The sequence below is a fragment of the Aulostomus chinensis genome, chromosome 4 (genome assembly GCF_037954235.1).
Source record: "Aulostomus chinensis isolate RoL2024-O1b breed Wild chromosome 4, RoL_Achi_v1.0, whole genome shotgun sequence".
Classification (NCBI taxonomy): domain Eukaryota; kingdom Metazoa; phylum Chordata; class Actinopteri; order Syngnathiformes; family Aulostomidae; genus Aulostomus; species Aulostomus chinensis.
Window position 1 is genome coordinate 16,613,263 of NC_141323.1, and position 21,233 is coordinate 16,634,495.

The window sequence follows — 21,233 nt, forward strand, 5'->3', positions numbered from 1 at the left end:
CCAGGTTAAACTAGACTTGATAATTTTAAATAATGATTCGGTAAATCCTCTTGCTGTTATTGCACATTTTTCTCAAAAGTATTTAACAGCCATGTTTGAGAGATCATTGCAGAAAAAAGTCCATTTTCCAACTCCCTCATTCCAGTATCTGCCCCAAAAATCCTCTATCTAAAAAGTACCTCAGACTTGATAACTGTATACAAGTACTTCAAACAACCTAACTGTACACGTGACAATTTGGCAAAAACGGTACACAAAAAAGCATTACGTTTATTTACATATAAAAACAAACAAACAAAATACAGCTGCACAATAAAAAGATGATGGTTTATACAGTTGGGACACTACACAGATGAAGTAATACCTGCTGACAAATACTATTGACAGTATACATGAACGGAATTCCTCACTTTTCAGGGCACAAAAAACGCATTCTTCATTTAATTTCTTTAGAATCTTTTGATCGGGAGGATATATACTATAGTTCCGCTTCCAAACTGACCATGTTGTTGAGTGTTTAGCACAGTCAGCTCAGCTAAAAAATATAAATACTTCTCTCTCATACACATAAAACATGAATAACAACGTACAAGACTTGCTAAAAAGTGATGTATCGCTATACGACTAAGCATCATTTACCCAGAGAAATGACATAATACTAGATTTTGGTTACAGCACAAGTACAGTGACATTTCATGGAACATTTAACTCTTCCCTTTTTAATCACTTCAGCTGAGTAATGAAGTGATTTTATATATAAATCTGTAAAAAATAATACCCCTTAATGAGAAATCTATTAACAGCCTATATACAGTACACACACTTAGGAAGAGAGCAAAAAATGGTGAAAGACTAACATGTGATTTTTTTTTTTTTAAAGACCACAGCAGTATATGATACGTGACATGAGAAAAATTAAAAAAACAAACAAACAAACATTTTCAACTGGACCGAAGAGAACACACGTGAAGCGAAGGTGAGGTTAAAAGTAGAAATACTGCTGTTTAAAAAAAATTATAATCCATTTTAATTGCGCTGAAATACTTGAGAACGCCTCAAAATGCATCAATAAGAAGCAGATTTTTTTTTTTTCCCCCTGCAGGTTAGAAATAAATATATTGAAAAACTTCCAACAGTGTAAATGCAAATAATTAATGTGTATGTCAAGAAGAACTAATACATGTTTGGATAGATCTAGGGTTTGTTTTTTTTAATCACATACATGAGACTTTTTTTTTTAAACATTTTTATAAATGTTTTCTAAGAAATATTTCTTTATAAAAAAAAATATTTACAGTGATGAAAATGAATAATGTGTAGGGTTTAGTGTGGATCTTGGACATACTTGATGGTTTGAACTGTGGATTGGCAGAGAAAAGGATTTGAGGTTAACTGGTCACAGTGTGTACTTGTTCTTCCAGGTCTCATCTTAAATCTGATTGGACGACAAAATCTTTAAAAAAAAAACAAAAAAACAACTAGCTTGAGACATGTGTTGTAAGTGTAGTATTATTGAAGTATGAGAGATTACAGTTAGTACATAAACACAAGTCATTATAGGCTAAATAGTGGTGTGAATAGAGTAATAGAGTCTTTTTAAGACATTTAAATATAATACAAGAGAAAAGCTGGGCTAATTTTTTTTTCCCCCTCCCACAAATCCATGGGACAGTTCAAATGATGAAAATGGTCCATCAACGTTTTTAGGTTCAAAATAGTTGGTAGAATTACCTAAACATTAGAACTTCTGGTAATTCCGAACTCTAGTTGATTGGATCAGCGACGAATTTTGACTAAACCTGCCGCGTTTTGACTTTAACGAAGGCCCAAGCTGAGTTTCAGAAAACAGATCATTTCAAGCCATTGTACATTTTAGCTGCCTCATTTGCCTTGTTATCATGGAATTGCCAATATAATTGTATTGAAAACAACTTTAAGTATAAAAAATATGTTTTTCATTAACTTATTCACAACATTTCTTCTCTCTTAATCTCTTTCCTTTTCCTAATAAAAGAAGAAAAAGAAAATATCTAGCTTTGTTCCAACATAGGCAAAGGGAATTAGGTGCACTTTAGTAAGAATTTGAAAGTATCCAGCACTTTTGGTAGCTTACTGTCGGTGTACCACGGCACATCCACCAGAACATAATGGAGGTCTGTTCTTAGAAATCAGAGTCAGCATCTATAAGCTCTGCCTCCATTAGATTAGTCCGGGAGTGGATGGGTCCGTAGCCAGCCCTCCTGCCTACCGGTACTCGAGCCACATGGGCCAACCTCTCTGGCATCCCATCAGTGAGATCCACCCCCCTGGGGTAGCGGGAGGATACATTGGGCTGGCAGGAGGGGGCTACAGGGATGCAGCGTGGACCAAGACCCAGATCCTCGGGGCGGTCATTGAAGGGTAGATGGTTGGAGAGCAAGCCGCGACTGTAGCTGTTCTGACCGCTCTGATATGGGTAGGGACACCTCTCCTCACAGGACAGGGGGTGCGAGGGTGGAAAGTCTGGGTAGGATCCTGGCAGGACCTCCTCCTCCAGCTTTTGTTGCTGCCTCTGCTGTTCCTTCAGATTAGCAACCAGGCTGGGATGGCAGGGTAATTTGGGGAGGCGAGGCACTGAGCTACGGCCAAACTCGCGCTGACGATAAGCTTGGTGGTCCACCGCCTCCTCCAGTGGACGCACCTCCTTCTTCCTCTTCTTCTTTTTCTTTTTCCTCTTCATCATCTCTGGTGAAATCTCAGCCTCCACCATCCATAGCCTGTTCCTTTCCTCAGGGGGTGGAACTGTGGAGAAAATAATGTGGAATAAGTTGGCAATAGAAGGAAATAGAATGCAGCAAATATGATGTAGATTAGCTCCAGCTCTTACCTGGTGTAGTGGTAGGAGTGACAGAGATGTCCTGGGGCAGGATGGCACCTCGCCTCGCTACCATCTTAGTTACATGCTGCGCCCAAGCCGATGACATGTCATTGGATGGCTCGTTTAGGTCAAAATTAATTCCAGCTATAAATAAGAAAAGACAAGAATAATTTAATGGATAAGTATAGACTCAGCTCAAGAGCTCAGAGCTACCACAACCCAAACAAGCAGAGCCGCCTCATCGCTGAGAAAGTTTCAGATTTAACGTACAGACTTGACGTGAGGCTTCAAAACTGAGGTAAAACAAACAGTTGAATTTTTTTTTTTTATACGTAACATTTGGTATCACTATTAGTCCAGTCCAATATGACTGTAGTTTTGGTTATTTTACACAAGATGGCAGTGTACACTTCCTTAAACAATGGAATTTGTTCAGCTGAAATACTCACCTACTGGCCCGTCATGAGACACGGTGTGCATGCTGAATGACAGCTCCTTCTCTGGGTCCTTGTGGAGTTCTTTCCTCATGGCGAATGCTTTTGCAATCATCTTGCTCTTCTTGATCCTCTTGGGTTCATTGTCACTACGGCCGATGATCCTGAACCAGGAACATAAGAATGTTTATCATGTGTTGGAACTCATTTTCCTAAAAAAAAAAAGAAAAAACTTGACTTCTTCGGACATGTCCATCCTGATTCCTCATGCTGGGTAATAGCAGTCAAAGATCATTAACGTCTATATTTACAATAACGGTGAAGAAACTGAAAGATCATGTGAGCTGGCCTACAGCAACCAAACATGTTCTTTCATTTAATCTAATTCTCAAGCCTCAACTGAAAATAATAATTCCAAGCAGCAAAATTACTGTTGCAAAGCTAGTAGGAAAAAAAAAAAATCCCTGGAGTCCAAATCCAAGTCACCTGGAACCCTTCAAAGCTTCGTTATAAAACCAAAGATTAACACTGCAAATACAACACCCATACACACACCAGTAATAGTATACCTCTACACTTTTAGAAAAATCTTAATGAAAATCCACAGTTTTTAAAAGACCCCCGCTGATTGAGCACATGTCTGGGTACATTGAAATTTGACTTTTCAAACAGTGCCAGCATAGTTTTGAAGCTATAAATGGAAGTGGACAGACATGCAGTCATAAAGGGAGCCAAACTTTAAGGTCAAACCTTATTTGACAAGAATTCTACTTCTCAAAGGAACTCTTTACCGTCTAATTGGTTTAAAATGGCAAACAAAAGAAATACTCAAAACATTTTGCTGGTCTATTTCATGCAGCTGTAGTCGCACCTGATGTTAACACATCATCTTAGGGCCTATCAAACGTTTAATGCTATGTTGTGATATGTTTTGAGCGTCCCTCTCTCTCCCTTTGTTGTAATGTTTGCTTACTTGCACCAGGTGCGTTTCCATATGAGGATGGTGGCTTTGGTCCAGACCCACGTACTCATGGCAATGCCAGTCCCAAACATGGAGAACAGGTTGATTTTCTCCACCATTAAACTTGGCCGATTCTTAATGGTGCATTCCGGGATGGGCTTGTTAGTCTGAGAGGCGATGGTTACGTTTGCTTCACACCTGTTGGAAAATAAATCGGTGTCATGTTAAGTGCCATATGAGGGAAGTACATTGACGTGCTTTGTATGGTAAATAAAAAGGCCTTTTACATGTCAGGGCAGGAGAGAGCAGGTTACATTTTTGAGGTGGAATTAATTCCAACGTAGCCAGTGTCAACACAGTGGGGAAATAGGGCTACATTCACTACTGCAAGTTCAGTGGTTGAGCAGTGGTTTGGAATCTCAACAGCATCAGCTTGTGGATTTCTGCATATGCTTGAATGCAAAGTTGAACGCAACTTAAGTGCTCATATTTGAGGTACCTCTGAAAATGGCAGGTGTAAGGATTGTAACAGCTCAGCGAGAGAACTAATGGTATCTTATCATATTTACACGGTGGCCATATTCCTCTCAAATCATGCTCAAGTAGCAAAGACACAGGATAATATTTGATTCAACCCCCCATAACCACAGAGAATATGACAAAATATTTGAATTTCATTGTTTTCAGGGTTGAGTAGCGACTGAAAAAACAATGGAAATTCAAGCAAAAATTCAGCAGTAAAGCCGGCTAAATTTGATTCTGATAATTCATTAGCTACCCCTTTAGCCAAAAACTAATGTTAGCATTCAACCACTTCCTTGCCAACATTGCCAGTTGTTGTCTTACATGACAAAATAGGAGTGCTAAAGTGCTTGGAACACAAGTTCATTGAATGTATGCACATTACACTGATATATGTGTTCCAGTAAGTAAAATGTAAATAACTCCACTCCAACGATATCAATTATCAACAAGCAATGTTGGCTAGGACTTGGTTGAATGCTAATGCTAGCTAGTTGCTGAAGGTAGCTATAGGATGACATATGTTGTCTTATCTTCAAATTCAGCCCTCTGGATTTTTCAACCCATTGTTTTTCAGTTGCTATCAACTGTTAAATGATGAAAGCTTCCAACATGGCCGCCACGTGAATATGGTTCATCGTGAGGATGAAACTTCCAGAAAACAAGAAACTTACAGCACATATTCCCTGAAGCTCCTCTCCCATTCCGCCTGGTTGAAGAAGTCATAGAAGTGGCAGCCAAAGGTGATGAAAACAAAGCCAAAAGCAAGAAATCCAAATATGCCTGAGAAAAAGGTGGTGGAATATACATGAGACCCAGGTCATCTCTGTGTTGTGAAACTAAAAAAGGACCAAAAAAATAAAATAAAACATACCAAGTCTCAGCATTGTCTCATTGATTTTGCTGGCTGCTTTCTCACTCAGTAGTCCTGGGTGGTTACTTTTGATGGAAAACAAAGTCATGACACCTAAAAAAGATAGAAAGAAACGCATTAAATAAGTTTTGAATGGGGCGGCACAGTGGTGCAGTGGTCAGCACCGTCGCCTCACAGCAAGAAGGTTCAGGGTTCTAGTCCCAGCTTGGGCACGGGATCTGTCTGTGTGGAGTCTCCATGTTCTCCCTGTGCCTGCGTGGGTTCTCTCTGGTACTCCGGCTTCCTCCCACAGTCCAAAGACATCAAGAGGGGACGAGGCTGATTGATACTCTAAATTGACCGTAGGTGTGGCTGTGAGTGTGAATGGTTAAGATGGACAGGTGACCTGTGCAGGGTGAACCCCGACTCTCGCCTGAAAGCTGCTGGGATAGGCTCCAGCCCCCCCGCGACCCTTAACAGGATAAGCAGTAGAAAATGGATGGATGGATGGATGGATGGATGAACGGAGGTTTTGAATGGCATAGAGGAAAAATACAATTGCACTTCTCAGGTATCAGAGATAGAGACCGACGTGAGTTAAAACTCCACAGAGGAGCTTGTTGATAATCACCTCGAATAAGAAAATAGCCACCAACAACAAGCACCACTCCGATTGGTGCCAACACAAATCCAGCGCGGTATCTGTAGTTTTTGTAGCCCACAAAACAGATCCCACTCACAGAGTCTCCATCAACCTGTGGGTAGACACAACAAATGAGAGCATTAATTGTACTGTAACGTCAAGGATTTTAGAGACAAAAAGATGGCAAGACAGCATTTATGACTCAAGACAAAGTGATGAGCACGTTATCTCAGTATTTGATGTCACCCTGAAAGACAGCACGTTCTCAGTTCTCTGTCAAAAGAGACAGCCATTTGTTAGCTATGCAGTGTTTATTCGAAACTTATACCAATAAAAATTATGCTTCTTGTTGTATTGTTTTTTTTCCACTTTAACCCTGAAATAATAATGAATGACATCACCCACACATTTAAAGACATAAAGCACAAAAATGTGTATTCAACAGGTTTAAAAAAAAACAGCCTCTTTCTTTTTCTTTTTTTTTTTTAGAAAGAATATCTTTATTTTTACTTTTATTGTCATTAAGATTCTGATTGCCCTACAGAACAGAATCAGGTCTAGACTCACCTCTGCAATGGCCAGAATTGCCACAGTGAGGACGAAGGGGATCGACCAGGTGACCATGTGGAAGTAGGAGGTCCTACCAGAGAGAGGCTGCTGGGTGGTGCCTAGAGCTTTGAAGGATGTGTGCCAGGCGTAGGTCAACATGACGAACCAGATTACACCCGACATCAGAGAGTAGTAGACAATGATGAAGATGGTGACGCATGACAGTGTCTCCGATGAACTGCAAAGAAACGGGAGGTGATTGTACGTTTTCATTAATTATCTGTTTTCCTTTGTTTAAAAACATGGATATAAAAAATATCTGAATTAGAATTTATAATAATCTGCTAAGTAAACCACTTCGTGCAACGCTCAATATAGGAAAATATGTTGACGACAAATATCAAAAAAATGCAACAAGCCCTCTCTCCTCTGTGAGCGCATTCGTGAGGTAAAAGCAGCTGACTGCTAAATAGCTTAGCACCATGAGTGGTAGTGGATGGGCAGGTTAGCATACCTCTTTCAAAATTCCCCTCATACACTTTTCATCAAAAGACTTTGCCTGATAAATACAACTAAGCTTCTACATTAAATTTTGCTATGGAATAACATGACAATAAGATACCACATTACAATTTTAGAATCAGACACAAAGTCAAAACTACACTCCGGACAAAACCACAGTGATGTCACACAACTCAAACTTTTGCCCACAAAACAAAACCTTTGTTGAGGAATAGAAGAGTGACCGCAAATAATAATCATGGCCTACTTCCTAAAAGAGGATGAGGATTATCACCTCTGGACATTTGATGACTTTTGTCGGAGGTATGCTAACACTTCCCATCCACTACCACTCATTGTGCTAAGCTAACTAGCCGATCTCTGTTGATCTGAGCTCCTTAGTGCCAACAAAGAGCTGGGAAGAGTATCTATCAACTTTACTGGATCAGGGGAGGATGTCAAAAAAGTGCATTTCCTAAAAAGTTGTCGTGTTCCTTTAAGGCAGCTTGGAGCTATGGGTAACTGAGCATAGTCCAGCTGAGGGGAGGACATTCACGTACGAGGGCTCTCCAAGTCGCATGGTGTTGTCACTCTTGCACACAATCTCCTTGCGTGCTCCATCCAGGAACTGAGCCAGCCAACCAATACTGCCCACGAAGAAACAGGCGTTGATGTAAAAGAGGATAACAGCGGGATATCGGTTTGAGTTCTTCCAGTCTGCCAGAAACGTGGCCTGAAAGAAGAGAAGTTTAAACATTAATGGTGTATTTGTCATCCATGAAAAGTTAAATAACTTGAACTGTGACTCACCAGGGTGAAAAAGGTGCAGAGGAGGGTGATGGTGCCGAAATAGGCGATGTAGGCGTGCATGTCGTTGTGCTCCTCCTCGGTGAACAAAGGGTTGTCACACTGGATGCCGCAGCCTTCCACATCCTTGTACCAACTGGACTGAATGTCTGTCTTTACCAAGGGGGCTTCACACTGGCCCGATGTGTTGAACTTCAGTTTCTGCACCTCATTCTGCACACGGAGGATGCAAGAGAACGCATGAGCTCGTAATTTATTCGGGTTTAAGGGGTCAGTTTGTGTTCGCGACTGCAAGCGTTTGAGAAAGAAAGATTGCAAATTTCAAATTAAATATTTTAATGGATGCATTTCCTGCACTGTTGGAATTCTGCAAAAAAAAAAAAAAAAATCTGGTTGAAGTTGACCTCTGACCTCTCAGTTTGTACCACTACAGGAGACCAACATACTACATTATGTAACCGTAAAGTGTGCTGCTGCATACCGAACAGCCCATGGGGAATTTTTCACATTTGAGGAAGTTGGGCCAGCCTCTTTCCTGGTCCACGATGCTGCAGGGCCGACGTGTAGCCAGGCACAGATTCTGGCTGGGCAGCTCAACTCGACCGTTCTCACATTTTGGCATGTACACGGCACAGAGCAAAGGCTGGATGACCGACCAACATCGAGGGGCGTTCCTCAAACCTGAGGGGGAAAAAAACCTTTACGTTTTAAAAAAATACCGTAAACACGAGTGCTGCAAGAGACTCATCTGTGAAACGGTCGATCGGAATAATCGGAGTGAAACTTCTGGTGGTGTAAAATCACAATATGTTTTGTTTGTGTCAAAGATGACACTCTACTACTACTCACTTCTACTACACAGTAATGTTTTTGCATCACATCATGCAGGCAGGAAATCTGCATGAAGACAACACAAGTGAACAAATCACCAGTGACACAGAGCAGGGTAATTCCAAACAGGAGGGGGACTACTACCTAAAAGAGGGAGTTTTCTTCCCCGAGCATGTGGTTCAGGGTATGTTACATGAATCCAAAAAATCGAAAGAGCAATTACAAACATGGATTTTGGTTTGTTCGTACAGCCCCGGTGATCATGTATTCAAGATTAATAACGCAAACGAGACCAAAAAATCCAAACAAAACACCCTGCCACAATAACTGCCACTTATTTCTCTTCACTGATGTCATAGATTTGATTTTCATTCCTTCACTTCTGCTAAATATATCATTTCTAGTCTAGAATGCCTCTCTTTAGGCAGTACCGATGTGAGCAATGCTAATTTATGGATTATTAATCTGCTTCATATTGTTTATTACTCCAAGAGGAGTTTCCTCATTAAGAAACTTCCTCTGATGTCATTTTTTTTTTGTCAAACTACACAATTAAATGACCATGAATCTGACCACAAATGATGCTTTAAACTCTGACTTGATCAAAAAAATGAACCACTGATGACAGGAGTTGAGGATTAGGTCTACTGATAAAGACACTTTGATCAAAGTGGGAGTTAATAACCTGGAAAAAAGCAACTCAGTTCTTTCAAAATTAGGAAGGATGCCACTTGATCGATTTTGCAGCCTCTGAAAACATGTGAATGAACTTTGGGAATATTAATAACGCATTAATCATCTTAAAACAGATACCTCCATAAAAAAATGATGCACCTGAGGCTCACCCGTGACACGTGTGATGCGGTGACGTGACACTTCATTAGCCACTTGATTATGGATGTGAAATGGGTTCTTGCAGAACACCTGAGAACCTTTTATCAGTGACACTCCTCTATTGTGTGCTTACTAACACTTACGGGTGATTCCCATTATTGCCTTTAATGGTATTTAACCCTTCGTTTCCCGACTCTTCCTATTCTTAATCCCAGTGAAGCTTCTTATAAATCCACTGTCACAACTACAAACTCTACTATAACGTTAAAAAGCACAAAACTTTGATGTGGGAAGTACCGATTTACGGTTTAAACACAATATGGGGCATTATATTTATACACATTTAATCATTTCATGACAAATCAGAAGCATGGGAGGCTTCGAAATCCAAAAATAAGGTGAATAACACAGCATGAAAGTAAAGTATACAACCATCAAATCATTTTAGTTTATTTTGTAATAACCTGTCAAATGGGATTTTTGGGGAAGTTCTTATAATTCAATTATAAGTGTTCTCTCATTCCCTTGTTACTTTCAATTAGATTGTACAGCAAAAGCGCGTCTTTCACAATTAAAAAAAACAACAACATGATGTTGGAGCCTCTAATTCTCACCGGACCACATGGTCAACTTCTCAAAAGCCTCTTCTTGAGTGCTGGAGTCCTCGGCCAGGATTAGAGATGTGTGTGTATACGGTAAAGGCGATCCGAGACATGTGTTGTACTTAAGTGCCTCGCAAGTTGTAGTTTTCTTGCAGGAATCCTCAAATATTGTCCCGTTTGGAGACAACACCGCCCCGGAGCCCGAGATCCAGGCTGCCCAGACGCAAAGCATCCCGTAAAATGCAACAATGGGGCTCCAACTCTGGGAGGACATCTTGGGAGAGAGATTCAACTGTGCAAAATGAAGATTATTATCAATCCAAGTTGTTTAATAACGCTGTTTTCCAGTAAACCCAGACGGCATGTCTTTTTCTTCATTAGATTCCAAATAAGTTTCCAAAAGGCGGCGTGAAGAAAAGCAGCGGGGGCGCTTCAAAGTTTTCTCTTCCTCTCTAACTTTTCTGTCCTGCGCTTTTCGGTGCGTCCTTGTCTTTGCTGGATCCTCCTAAATTCCATCATTACTCAAATTTCAACCTCCAAAATTAATTTTATGAGAAATAAAAAAGCACCATCCGTTAAGATTTGTATTAAAGTTTCATTGGAGTTGTTTGTTTGAGCTCGGGAGGAAAAAAAGAAAACATCAGGCCGAGAAAGCAGCACATTTGCCCTCCCCCCACTTCTAAAAATCTTGCCATGAAAAAGTCTGGATGTCTGTAATTGGATCTCCAGCTTAGATGCTCCGCCCACTTCTCCAGGCTCCCCCTTCCCTCTTACTCCTCTTTTTTGGGTTGCAGTAAAAATAAAGATGATAGATAATTGCGAAAAAAATGTCTCCGATGATCCCAGAAAGTCCTGTTTCTACCCTCTGAACTCTCACATGAGAGTGATTTGTTGTGTTCCATCACTTGATTTGGTTCTGGTTGTTGTTGTTGTTGTTGTTGTTGTTTTTTTTTTCTCCTTTTCTCTGGTATGCACATGGTGGGGGAGAGCCAGGGCAACAAAACCTCCCCTCCCATCCCCCCTCTGCTAGTGAAGAAATGTGCCCTATGGCAAGCTTTCTCTCAAAACTCTCATCTACAGCCTCCCAAAACAACTCAGACCTTCTTCTGGTAGGTTCATTTTTGCAGAATCACCAAAGAGGAGTGACGTTGTTCTCCATTTTAATCTTTTGTGTGTGTGTGTGTGTGTGTGTGTGTATGTGATTAGTTCCTGTTGTACACTTTCTATAACAATGTATAGCAGCTACAAAATTGGCACAAACTCAAAATGGTGTTTCAAGATTAAGTTTGGCAGCCGTTGGCACCATTTATTGGCTTTTAGATTTTTTTTTATATTGCATATTAGACCCAACTATATAATTATAATCAGACTAGAAGACACAGAGGCTAAATGTTTGGAGATATTTGGGGTTTGCCTGGAATTATAAAGTCTCCTACAGACAGGGATCCAGGTCTGAGCGCCCGTAGTTGGAATAACTGATATGTTTACTGTATTATGGATTTTTAAAAAGGTTTTTATACTTTTTACTACACGTGGGAGAGAAAAAAATCAATTCATTTGATCTAAATCGATATACAGACACCAAGATGTTGCATCTCTGCTTGTTACCTTTACTTTAAAAAGTGTAGATTTAATGCTATTGTACATTAGCATTCAATTACTTCATTTGCACGTAGCGATACCCAAGGCTGAACTCTCTCTGACATATTTACATTAAAAATGTACAGTATATATTGTCTCCGTATTCAAGTGTTTGTATCACATTAAAAATAAAAAAAAAAATACCCAAATTGATTCGCAATATTTGTAGAATGGTAATTACAATCAAATCGGTAACTAAGTACTAAGTAACTTACTAAGTAAATAAGTACTGTAACGATGAAAACCATGACTCAAGCGTTAGAAATTTATAACAATAAGTGTGACACGTCTGTGTGTTTCTGTTACGAAGGATCAAACGGCCTTAAAAACAGCAACACAAAAAAAAAAAGGTTATCAAACATCAAGAAAAGTAACATTTCATTTCCTCGGGGGTCGCAGACAGACAGCAGACTGTTGTTTTTTTTTTACAAAAACAAATATTTTCAACACAGAAACACTTACAGTTCACATACAGTAACTTTAACTAACTTTGCACTTGTTCAAGAGGGGTTTTATTCCGGAACATGCTGGACTTCTTATCAAAATGATGTTGTGACGGATCAAACCTCCACAGTGGTTCTGTCGTCACAGCTTTTATTGGATGGTACACTTGTGGTATTCACAGATGGCTGCTGATGGCTTTGTTTCTCCTCTGGTGTGTGGAGAGTAAAAGTGGGTTAATTTTGCTCCTGCCTCTTTGTGTGTGTGTGTGTGTGTGTGTGTGTGTGTGTGCGCGCCTCCTTACAACCCCCAGCAACATAGCTGCCTGAGTGAGTCAGAGGCAAAAACCCGGACCACACACAAAGTACTGGAACCTAGGCCAAGTCTCTCTGTCTCTCTCTTTCTTTCTGTTTCGCTCGATCTCTCTCTTTCTCACACACACACACACTCTTCCATGAAAGCCACAAAAGAGGTTACAACTGCCATTCGGTTTGCTTCTAAATTAAAATATTACACCTACTGAATGTGACAGCCCACCCCCCCCCCCATAAAAAACAAAAACAAAAACAAAAAAAATCTCTTCCCATGTCAGACGCTGAGGAATCAACTTTAAACCAACACTGAAATGTCATGTTTAGATTGCGGACTTGCGTCAGAGGCTCTTGAACATGCAGGACTGTTACAGCTCCCAAAGGAGAACAGGCGTCTGATTACAAAGTGAGATTGTCATGTGACTTGGGTTTTTAATTTGGCAGGTAGAAACAGGGCTGAAGATGACGCGTCCGTTTATTGTACTTCTTCGCACTTTTGGCCAAAGATATCGAAGGACACACTAAATACGCCCAAACCTGAAGCGGAAAGAAACGATCAGATTTTGATAAACTGAAAATGCGATATCCATCTCAGGATTTTTTTTTTTTTTTTTTTTAAATATGATGATAATGTTCTTCAAAATGTTTCCAATGTTCTTCTCTTTGTTGTAAAGCACTACGAGCAAGAATTTGTTTTTGTGCTACACAAATAAAGTTGAATTGAAAACACACCAAAGACAACGATCTTACAACTTTTTTAAAAATACAGATGCAGTGTGAAGTTCATGTCAAACTCTCAACTAACAACCTCCTGATTTGGATTTTTTGTGAAGAATTGTTGGGCTGAGCAGATTTTTTTTTGTTGCTTTTGGTCTTGAAGTAAGAGTTACAGGTAAGTAAACCAAAAAAAAAAAAAAAAAAAAATCTAAATGATGGGTGTGGCGTCGGCGTCACCTCAGGAAGTACAAAAGATGTTCTCAAACAAGCACAATAGCTCAGTGGGCATACACCACTGAGAATATGTCAGGCGCTGCATGTCTGTGCGCAAAGCTTGGGTTTGGCAAAAAAAAAAGAAAAAAAAGAAGTTTATTTGTAATGGCAGCATATTAGGACATTGAACTCAGAAAATCCAGCGGCTATGAAATCATGCAGGAAAATGTGAGGAGGAACTGACATCACGAGCGGTGTGAGGTCGAGGAAGGACAACGAAGCAAAGGAGGCCACGTCGACCAGTGAGACCATGAGTTTAGGCTTCGCACGTCTCATCAAGCGTCCAGTTATAATGTGCACACTAGCATGTGTCATACTGTAATATGAGGTTTTTGTTACCCAGAGGTGATGTACACAAGAGAAAAACAAAACAGGATAAGAACCAATATACACTACATTCCAGCAAGTGGTGGCAGTTGCATCTCGTCAGCGTGAATGCGCGGTTATTCATAAGTAACATTCCCAATCATCCCTTTTCAAGCATCGGTTGCATTACGGAACACAAGTTATTCTTTTATAACTTTAGAGTCAAAACAGCCACTTGACATCGTGAAAACTGTGGAGAATGTGATCACAAAACCAAAACCGCCGCAATGTGTTTAAAATAAATTGTTTTCACCAAACATACTAAGATATGCACTGAGAAAAATAATAATTAAAAAAAAAAAAAAAGATACGAATGACCTCCCACTCCCTGTTGGCATCTTCAGTTTAAACAATAGAGATGAATGTCTTATTTAGGGTCAATGTTAACAACTGTAAAATGTTTAGCAAAGCAAGCCCGAATTCCATTTCTCCATCTGTTAACTTTGTTTGTACTCGTCTCTAATCCAAGGACATCCTCGAGCTTTCTGAGAAGTTCTGCATGTGTAACTGCAAGACACCACGCAGAAGATTCCTTGGACAGGAACACCTGGTTCCACCGTATCTCCCCGCAAACTGCTGGTGCTGCCACGTTTCTGTGCATCAAGGTCTGATCGGGTCTTGGCCTCGGTCAGCTCCACGGGTCAGAGCGGTGCTTCTGGTTGTAGTTCTGGAGCTCGATCTGGTCTTTGATCTGGTTGATCAAAATCTGAGACAAGAGGATTCCAACCAGCTGCAGAGGAGAAAGGCAGACAAATCACCATCAGCTTGCTGCACTAGTTAACATTAAAAAAAAAAAAAAAAAAGTTTATGGAAAGAAAGGAGGGGAACTTGATTTTTTTTTGTTTTTTTCAAACTGACGTCAGAGGAACTACGAAAAGTCTGTGCAAAACTATCTGTGGGGTGAAGATGTACAAAAACACACTTTCTAAAGATAGCGGGATGACGACAGGTGATTTTAAGAATGGGATATTCAAGATTGTGCTGGGATTATTATTATTGTAAATCTGAAAATAAGCTCTACAGTTGCTAAATACAGCCCAACAGGACTAACTGTATTCAGGTCAGGGAACTGAGAAGAACAACACGATGAAACAATCGGCCAAATCATACGATTTACCAAAATACATCAAAAATACTTAACAAAATCATGAGAGGGTCATTTAGATAGGCGGGCACTAAAGTAAATCTGACATTAAGTCCAAATTATGCAGTTTAACGTACTATTTATGAAGAAAAGCGCTGCTCTGTGCAATAAAAAAAACACAAATCAGTGTCTATTTTTATGACGCTTTATGAAGAGGTTTGATTTGTTATGTGCTGCTTCACACTTGCCTTTTCATTCATTCCATCATTTTTGTGAAGAATTCAAAACAGTGAATAGATCTATTTTTACCAGCGTCCTATGGAGTACCTGTGGTATGGCCAGTCCCAGTGCGATCCCTCCCAGTATGAACAGGTTACTGTGAATCCAGTTCACTAATTTGTCAATGCAGCCGTTCGTGTGGATGTAGTCTCCAGCTTTGATGTACTCTTCATTCTGCATGCCCTGTCCACACATGGTGTTGATAACCACCAGCTGCACACACATCGACAGAAAAAAATGAGTTTATTACATCAAAGAGTCATATAAATAAATTTATATATTTTCTCTCTCTGTCTGTCTCTCTCTATACACATGTACACACACACACACACACACACACACACACTACCAGTCAAAAATTTTGACACACCTTCTCATTCTATGTTTTGCTGTTGCTTTTACTACTTTCTACATTGTACACACATACTGAAGACATCAAATATGTGAAACATGATACATGGAATTATGGAGCAAAGAAAAAATTGTGAAATAACTGTAAATGTGTTTTATACTTCAGTTTCCTCAAAGTAGCCACCCTCTGCCTTGTGGACAGCGCTGCAAACCCCTGGCCTTCTCTCAGTGAGCTTCATGACGGCGTCACCTGAAGTGGTTTTCACCTCTCAGGTTTGCCTTGTCAGGGTTCATTTGTGGAATTTCTTGCCTTCTGAGTGGGGTTGGGACCATCAGTTGTGTTGTGCAGAAGTCAGGTTGGTACACAGCTGACAGCCCTTTTTGAAAACTGTTAATGTTCATATAATAAAATTGCAAAAACTTTGAATTCGTCCCCAAGCGCAGTCGCACAAACCATCAAGTGTTACGACCAAACTGGCTCACATGAGGACGGCCCCAGGACAGGAAGACCAAGAGTCTCCTCTGCTGCTGAGGATGAGTTCACCTGAGGCCCCAGCCTCCGAAATCACAGGTTAACAGCACCTCAGATTAGAGCTCAGATAAATCCTACTCAGAGTTCTAGAAGCAGACACACCTCTGCATCAACTGTTCAGAGGAGACTGCACCAATCAGGCCTTTATCATTGAATAGCTGCTATGAAACCACTGCTAAGGAAAAGCAACAAGCAGAGGAGATTTGTTTGGGCCAAGAAACACAAGGAATGGACATCAGACCAGTGGAAATCTCTGCTTTGGTCAGATGAGTCCAAATTTGAGATCTTTGGTTCCACCCACCGTGTCTCTGTGCAACACAGAAAAGGTGAATGGATGGTCTCCACGTGCATGGTTCCCACTATGAAGCATGGAGGAGGAGGTGTGATGGAGTGGGGTTGCTTTGCTGGTGACACTGTTAGGGATTTATTCAAAATTGAAGGAACACTGAACCAGCATGGCTACCACAGCATCCTGCAGCGACTTGCCATCCCATCCAGTTTGTGTTTAGTTGGACAATCATTTATTCTTCAACAGGACAACGACCCCAAACACACCTCCAGGCTGTGTGAGGGCTCTTTGACCAAGAAGTAGAGTGATGGAGTGCTGCGCCAGATGACCTGCCCTCCACAATCAACTGACCTAAACCCAATCCAGATGGTTTGGGATGAGATGGACCGCAGAGTGAAGGCTAAAGGGCCAACAAGTGCTCAGCATCTCTGGGAACTCCTTCAAGACTGTTGGAAAACCGTTCCAGGTGAAGACCTCATGAAGCTCATGGAGAGAACGGCAGGAGTGTGCAAAGCAGTAATCAAAGCAAAGGGTGGCTATTTTGAAGAATGGAAAATCTAAAACATGTTTTGAGTTATTTCAGGGTGGCTCGGTGGTGCAGTGGTCAGCACTGTCGCCTCACAGCAAGAAGGTTCAGGGTTCAAGCCCCAGCTCTGGCACAGGCTCTTTCTGTGTGGAGTCTGCATGTTCTCCCTGTTCCTGTGTGGGTTCTCTCTGGTACTCCAGCTTCCTCCCACAGTCCAAAGACATCAAGAGAGGACGAGGCTGATTGATACTCTAAATTGACCGTAGGTGTGACTGTGAGTGTGAATGGTTGTCTGTCCACATGTGTTGGTCCTGAGATGGACTGGTGACCTGTCCAGGGTGAACCCCACCTCTTGCCTGAAGGCCACTGGGATAGGCTCCAGCCCCCCCCCCCCCCCATTACCCTTAACAGGATAAGCGGTAGAAAATGGATGGATGGAGCTACTACATAATTCCATATGTGTTCATCATACTTTTACTGCCTTCAGTAAGAATCTACAATGTAAACGATCATGAAAATAAAGAAAAAACATTAAATAAGAATGTGTGTCCAAACTTTTGTATGCATCATAAAGTTTCACCAGAGAGTTGAATGAAGATGACCTTGTCTTTGGTGAGGATACAACAAGAGAAGGGGACAGAGCATCGTTCTCTACTGGGATTGTCCTCGCTGCAGTTGAAGTACATGTTCTGGGACCAGTCAGTGTATGTCACACCCCCGCAGCAGCCAAACTGGGTACCAGACAGAAAGAAATGTTAGACTTCGTCACTGCATATAGCAACAAGTCCGATATTTATGGTTCTAAAATGAGAAGAACCTGGTGCGCACGTCTGTGTTCGGATTAAATCTCACCTCTTTCTGGCCAAAGTCGATGAGGTTTTGCAGATCTAGGTCATCTCTGTAGTGGACGATAGCATCACTGATCACCTCAGTCACTTTACCCCGGGCCTGGCAAAACATGATGGAAAGAGATGTTAAAAAAAAGACGATGTCATCATAAAAAAGGTTGACAGAAAACCTTTAATGTATAAGACTTTTCCCACGGTAAGAAAACAAAGCTGCTTTTCACGCAAATACTTAACACCAGAAAGCCATATCTTCGACTCCTGGCTGTGGGAGGGGGAAAAAAAAGTGCAGTGTTGTACACACTATGCCCAGCAGAGGGCAGTCATTCTCTATGACTCAGATTAAAAAGTACCCAAAAGTCCCCAAAAAAAAGAACAGCAGCAAGAAAAGGATAAATAAATAAAACCTCCCTCTTTTAGCACTTTTTGTTCAGCTTTATCTCCTCATTGAAGACTAGATTTAATATAAAATACATAAATATAAACTGCACAAAGCACAGACAACTCAACAGCCCATTTTGATAACCATTAAAATAAATGGTCATACGCTAACAAAAGACTTTTTAAATGTGTATTTTTTTTTTAAATTGCAGAAAAATGTATGCATTTGCTTTGACGTGGAGATCTATTTTCATTACCTTATCTGAGAAGATGAATCCAAGAATACCAGCAGCCAGCTGGAGCAAGAAAATGATGGTCAGAGAGATACAGAACTGCAGAGAGGGAGAGAGAGAGAGAGAGAGGGAGTTTTGCATCTGTTTCCAGTCAAACTTCTTGATTCTGTGTCTTCATTTTAAGGAAAAAAAACAAAAACCTTTATGCAATATGGAAATTTATAGAGAGGTCAAAAACTCCTTAATTACCGTCTGCAGGAGGCAGATGTTTTCTCGTAGGGAGCCAACGCAGCCACAGAAGGTTATGATGAACATGAGGACCCCGACCACCATCAGCATCACAGCGGGGTCCACTGACAGACAAGCCAAAGCTGCTTCTGGAGTACAAGGACAAGTAGATGAAAACATGCAGGGAAGGCACAATTCTAATGTTGCATTTCCTTTTGAAACTTGTATTAAAGTACAGCAACACAAGAAGCTTTGTGACACGGACAAAGAGCCAGCACTCTTCTGACACTCGATACTCCCACAGTCTCACACTGAATGTTCACCCGGGCTCGTTCACCTGCATGTTTCGTCATACGGGCGTACACACCGATTGACACCATCACCAGAGAGATAATCTAGAGAGAGAAATAACAAAAAAAAAGAAGAAGAAGTCTGAATCATGTCTACTTTTCAAAAGAAGTTTATGTTCATACTTGTCTAAGGAGTGGCACCAGTCACCACAACACTTAATCATGATTTAAGAAAGATGTGGGAAAAAATGACACACACACAAAGTGGCACCGACAAAATACAAGCAAACTGTACACAAGCAGAGACATTTTCAACGCTGCACTGTTTTTTTTTTTTTTTAAAAGAGAAAGAACTGAAGTACTTCTTGTATCTTGGAGTGTAGATAAGCTTTCCTTTAAAAAAAAAACCCCAACAACCTTTTAACTGAGGCTCAGAATCAAAGAAAGCCCTCTTCCCTCTCTGAATGACATGGATCCAGTTTCTCTAGACACTGCTCGTTCCTGGGAGGGAAGATGAGATTTATCGCCCTCTTTTTTAAGAAGCTTTCATTAAAAAAGTACAACAAACCCTGAAGCAAACTTATTTTTGCAGTGATGTATGTTACTAGGGACACAGATTGAACCACTCCATCACATTCTTGCATGATTCCACGGATGGATAGTTGAATAATGGATTATCGCCATACATCTGATAATAAATTGCCTTTAAATCTCAAATTATTCACCGCAAGTCATTTTGAAGGCATCTTATACAGAACCTCAGTGTAGCCAGAGGCAACAGAAATGGCAACAACACATTCCATCGTGGGGTGCTTCAAGTTTTTGCACAGCCTTGTCCTGTTCATACATGGCTGCATGGCACATTCACAACTGAAGGGTGTCTGACAGTCCAGAAAATACAGAAGTAAATGGATAAATATGAGTCTTTCAGATTAAAAAGAAAAAGGAACTCTTCAAGTTTTCCACCCACTTCCTCTCACTACCTTACTGAGTCTAATCTGTAACGACAGATCAGCTCCGACATGTTTGGGAGAAATCCCCTTAATGCTGCACATGACACAGAGCAAACAACGCGGACTTTGCTTATTCAAACCCTGCAACCCAGTTGTAATTTTGTAGTAAGTCACACGACTACTACGACTACTACTAGTAGTAGAATTATTGGTAATGGTGGATTTATTTTGTTATCTTATCTGCAAGACTCCATGAATGCTGGAATCAAAACCCCTCCTTTATGTCATGAAAGAAAGCAGTGAAATAATAAATGTATAAGGCCACTGATCTCTCTCTCGCTCTCACCCACCACACACACACACACACACACACACACACACACACACACACCAGGTGTTTGCTGCTCAGCCATTGGACAAAAGTGATATTCTTGCTTTGAGCCTTTACAAATCAGGAATGTGGAATCAGATGTTTGTCCCACAATATTTCCTTTCTCAACGTTCTGTAAACAAAAAGGGCACAGTGTGTGTGTGTGTGTGTGTGTGTGTGTGTGTGTATGTGCTTAACTTCTCCACTCTTTCATGGCTACTGTTTAACTTGTGGAACAAGATAAATAAATCCAAAGCAGCAGCGTGCGCCTCAAAGTAAAAATCTCCAGTCTGATTTAGTTGGACGACTATAATCTCTATTTTTTATAATAATAAATCAGATTATTTATTGTATGTAAAAGGTGTTTGATTTTAAAAAAAGGACTCACCCAAAATATGAAATTAAATACGAACAGAAGGTATTTAACAACAGGACTGACAAATGAAAAGTCCTCGTCATTTCCAGGTGCGCCTCTGCGTCTTCCTCTCCCCATGGCGACACGCGTTTTATCCGAGTTAGCACGCAAATATCCCCTTTACGCGTCTCCGAGAGTCCGTCCGGAGACGAGTCAGAATGATGATGACATGGAACTGCTCACTTCCTTGTGCTATACTTGTGTCGACAGATACAACTGCTGTTGCTGCTGCTGCTACTGCTGGTTTGCCTGCGAGCCGCAGCAAACCTGCGCGACTGTCTGACACCCACTGAGCGTGTAGAAAACTGCGCGCG

At 40.8% G+C, this 21,233-nt stretch overlaps 2 protein-coding genes across 3 annotated transcripts; both read right to left on the bottom strand.

Moving 5' to 3' along the window:
* Positions 1–250: 250 nt before the first annotated feature.
* Positions 251–11,079, bottom strand: smo (smoothened, frizzled class receptor). The gene is made up of 12 exons (XM_086202094.1): positions 10,407–11,079; positions 8,609–8,808; positions 8,131–8,340; positions 7,881–8,053; positions 6,838–7,057; positions 6,259–6,382; positions 5,649–5,741; positions 5,449–5,557; positions 4,265–4,450; positions 3,307–3,455; positions 2,867–3,001; positions 251–2,781 (listed from the first exon to the last, which is right to left on the bottom strand). The coding sequence occupies exons 1-12, from the start codon at positions 10,666–10,668 to the stop codon at positions 2,162–2,164; spliced, it is 2,481 nt and encodes an 826-aa protein (XP_086058220.1). The 5' UTR covers positions 10,669–11,079; the 3' UTR covers positions 251–2,161.
* Positions 11,080–11,731: 652 nt separating this feature from the next.
* On the bottom strand, positions 11,732–21,224 carry tspan33a (tetraspanin 33a). 2 transcript variants are annotated; one of them, XM_086202103.1, is made up of 8 exons: positions 20,893–21,224; positions 19,229–19,286; positions 18,913–19,037; positions 18,688–18,762; positions 18,057–18,152; positions 17,807–17,935; positions 15,555–15,719; positions 11,732–14,873 (listed from the first exon to the last, which is right to left on the bottom strand). In XM_086202103.1, exons 1-8 carry the CDS (start codon positions 20,995–20,997, stop codon positions 14,772–14,774), a joined length of 855 nt encoding a protein of 284 aa, XP_086058229.1. In that variant the 5' UTR covers positions 20,998–21,224; the 3' UTR covers positions 11,732–14,771. The 2 variants fall into 2 exon arrangements, with proteins under 2 accessions (XP_086058229.1, XP_086058228.1); XM_086202102.1 differs by having other exon boundaries at positions 11,735–14,873; positions 18,913–19,040.
* Between the last annotated feature and the right edge of the window lie 9 nt (positions 21,225–21,233).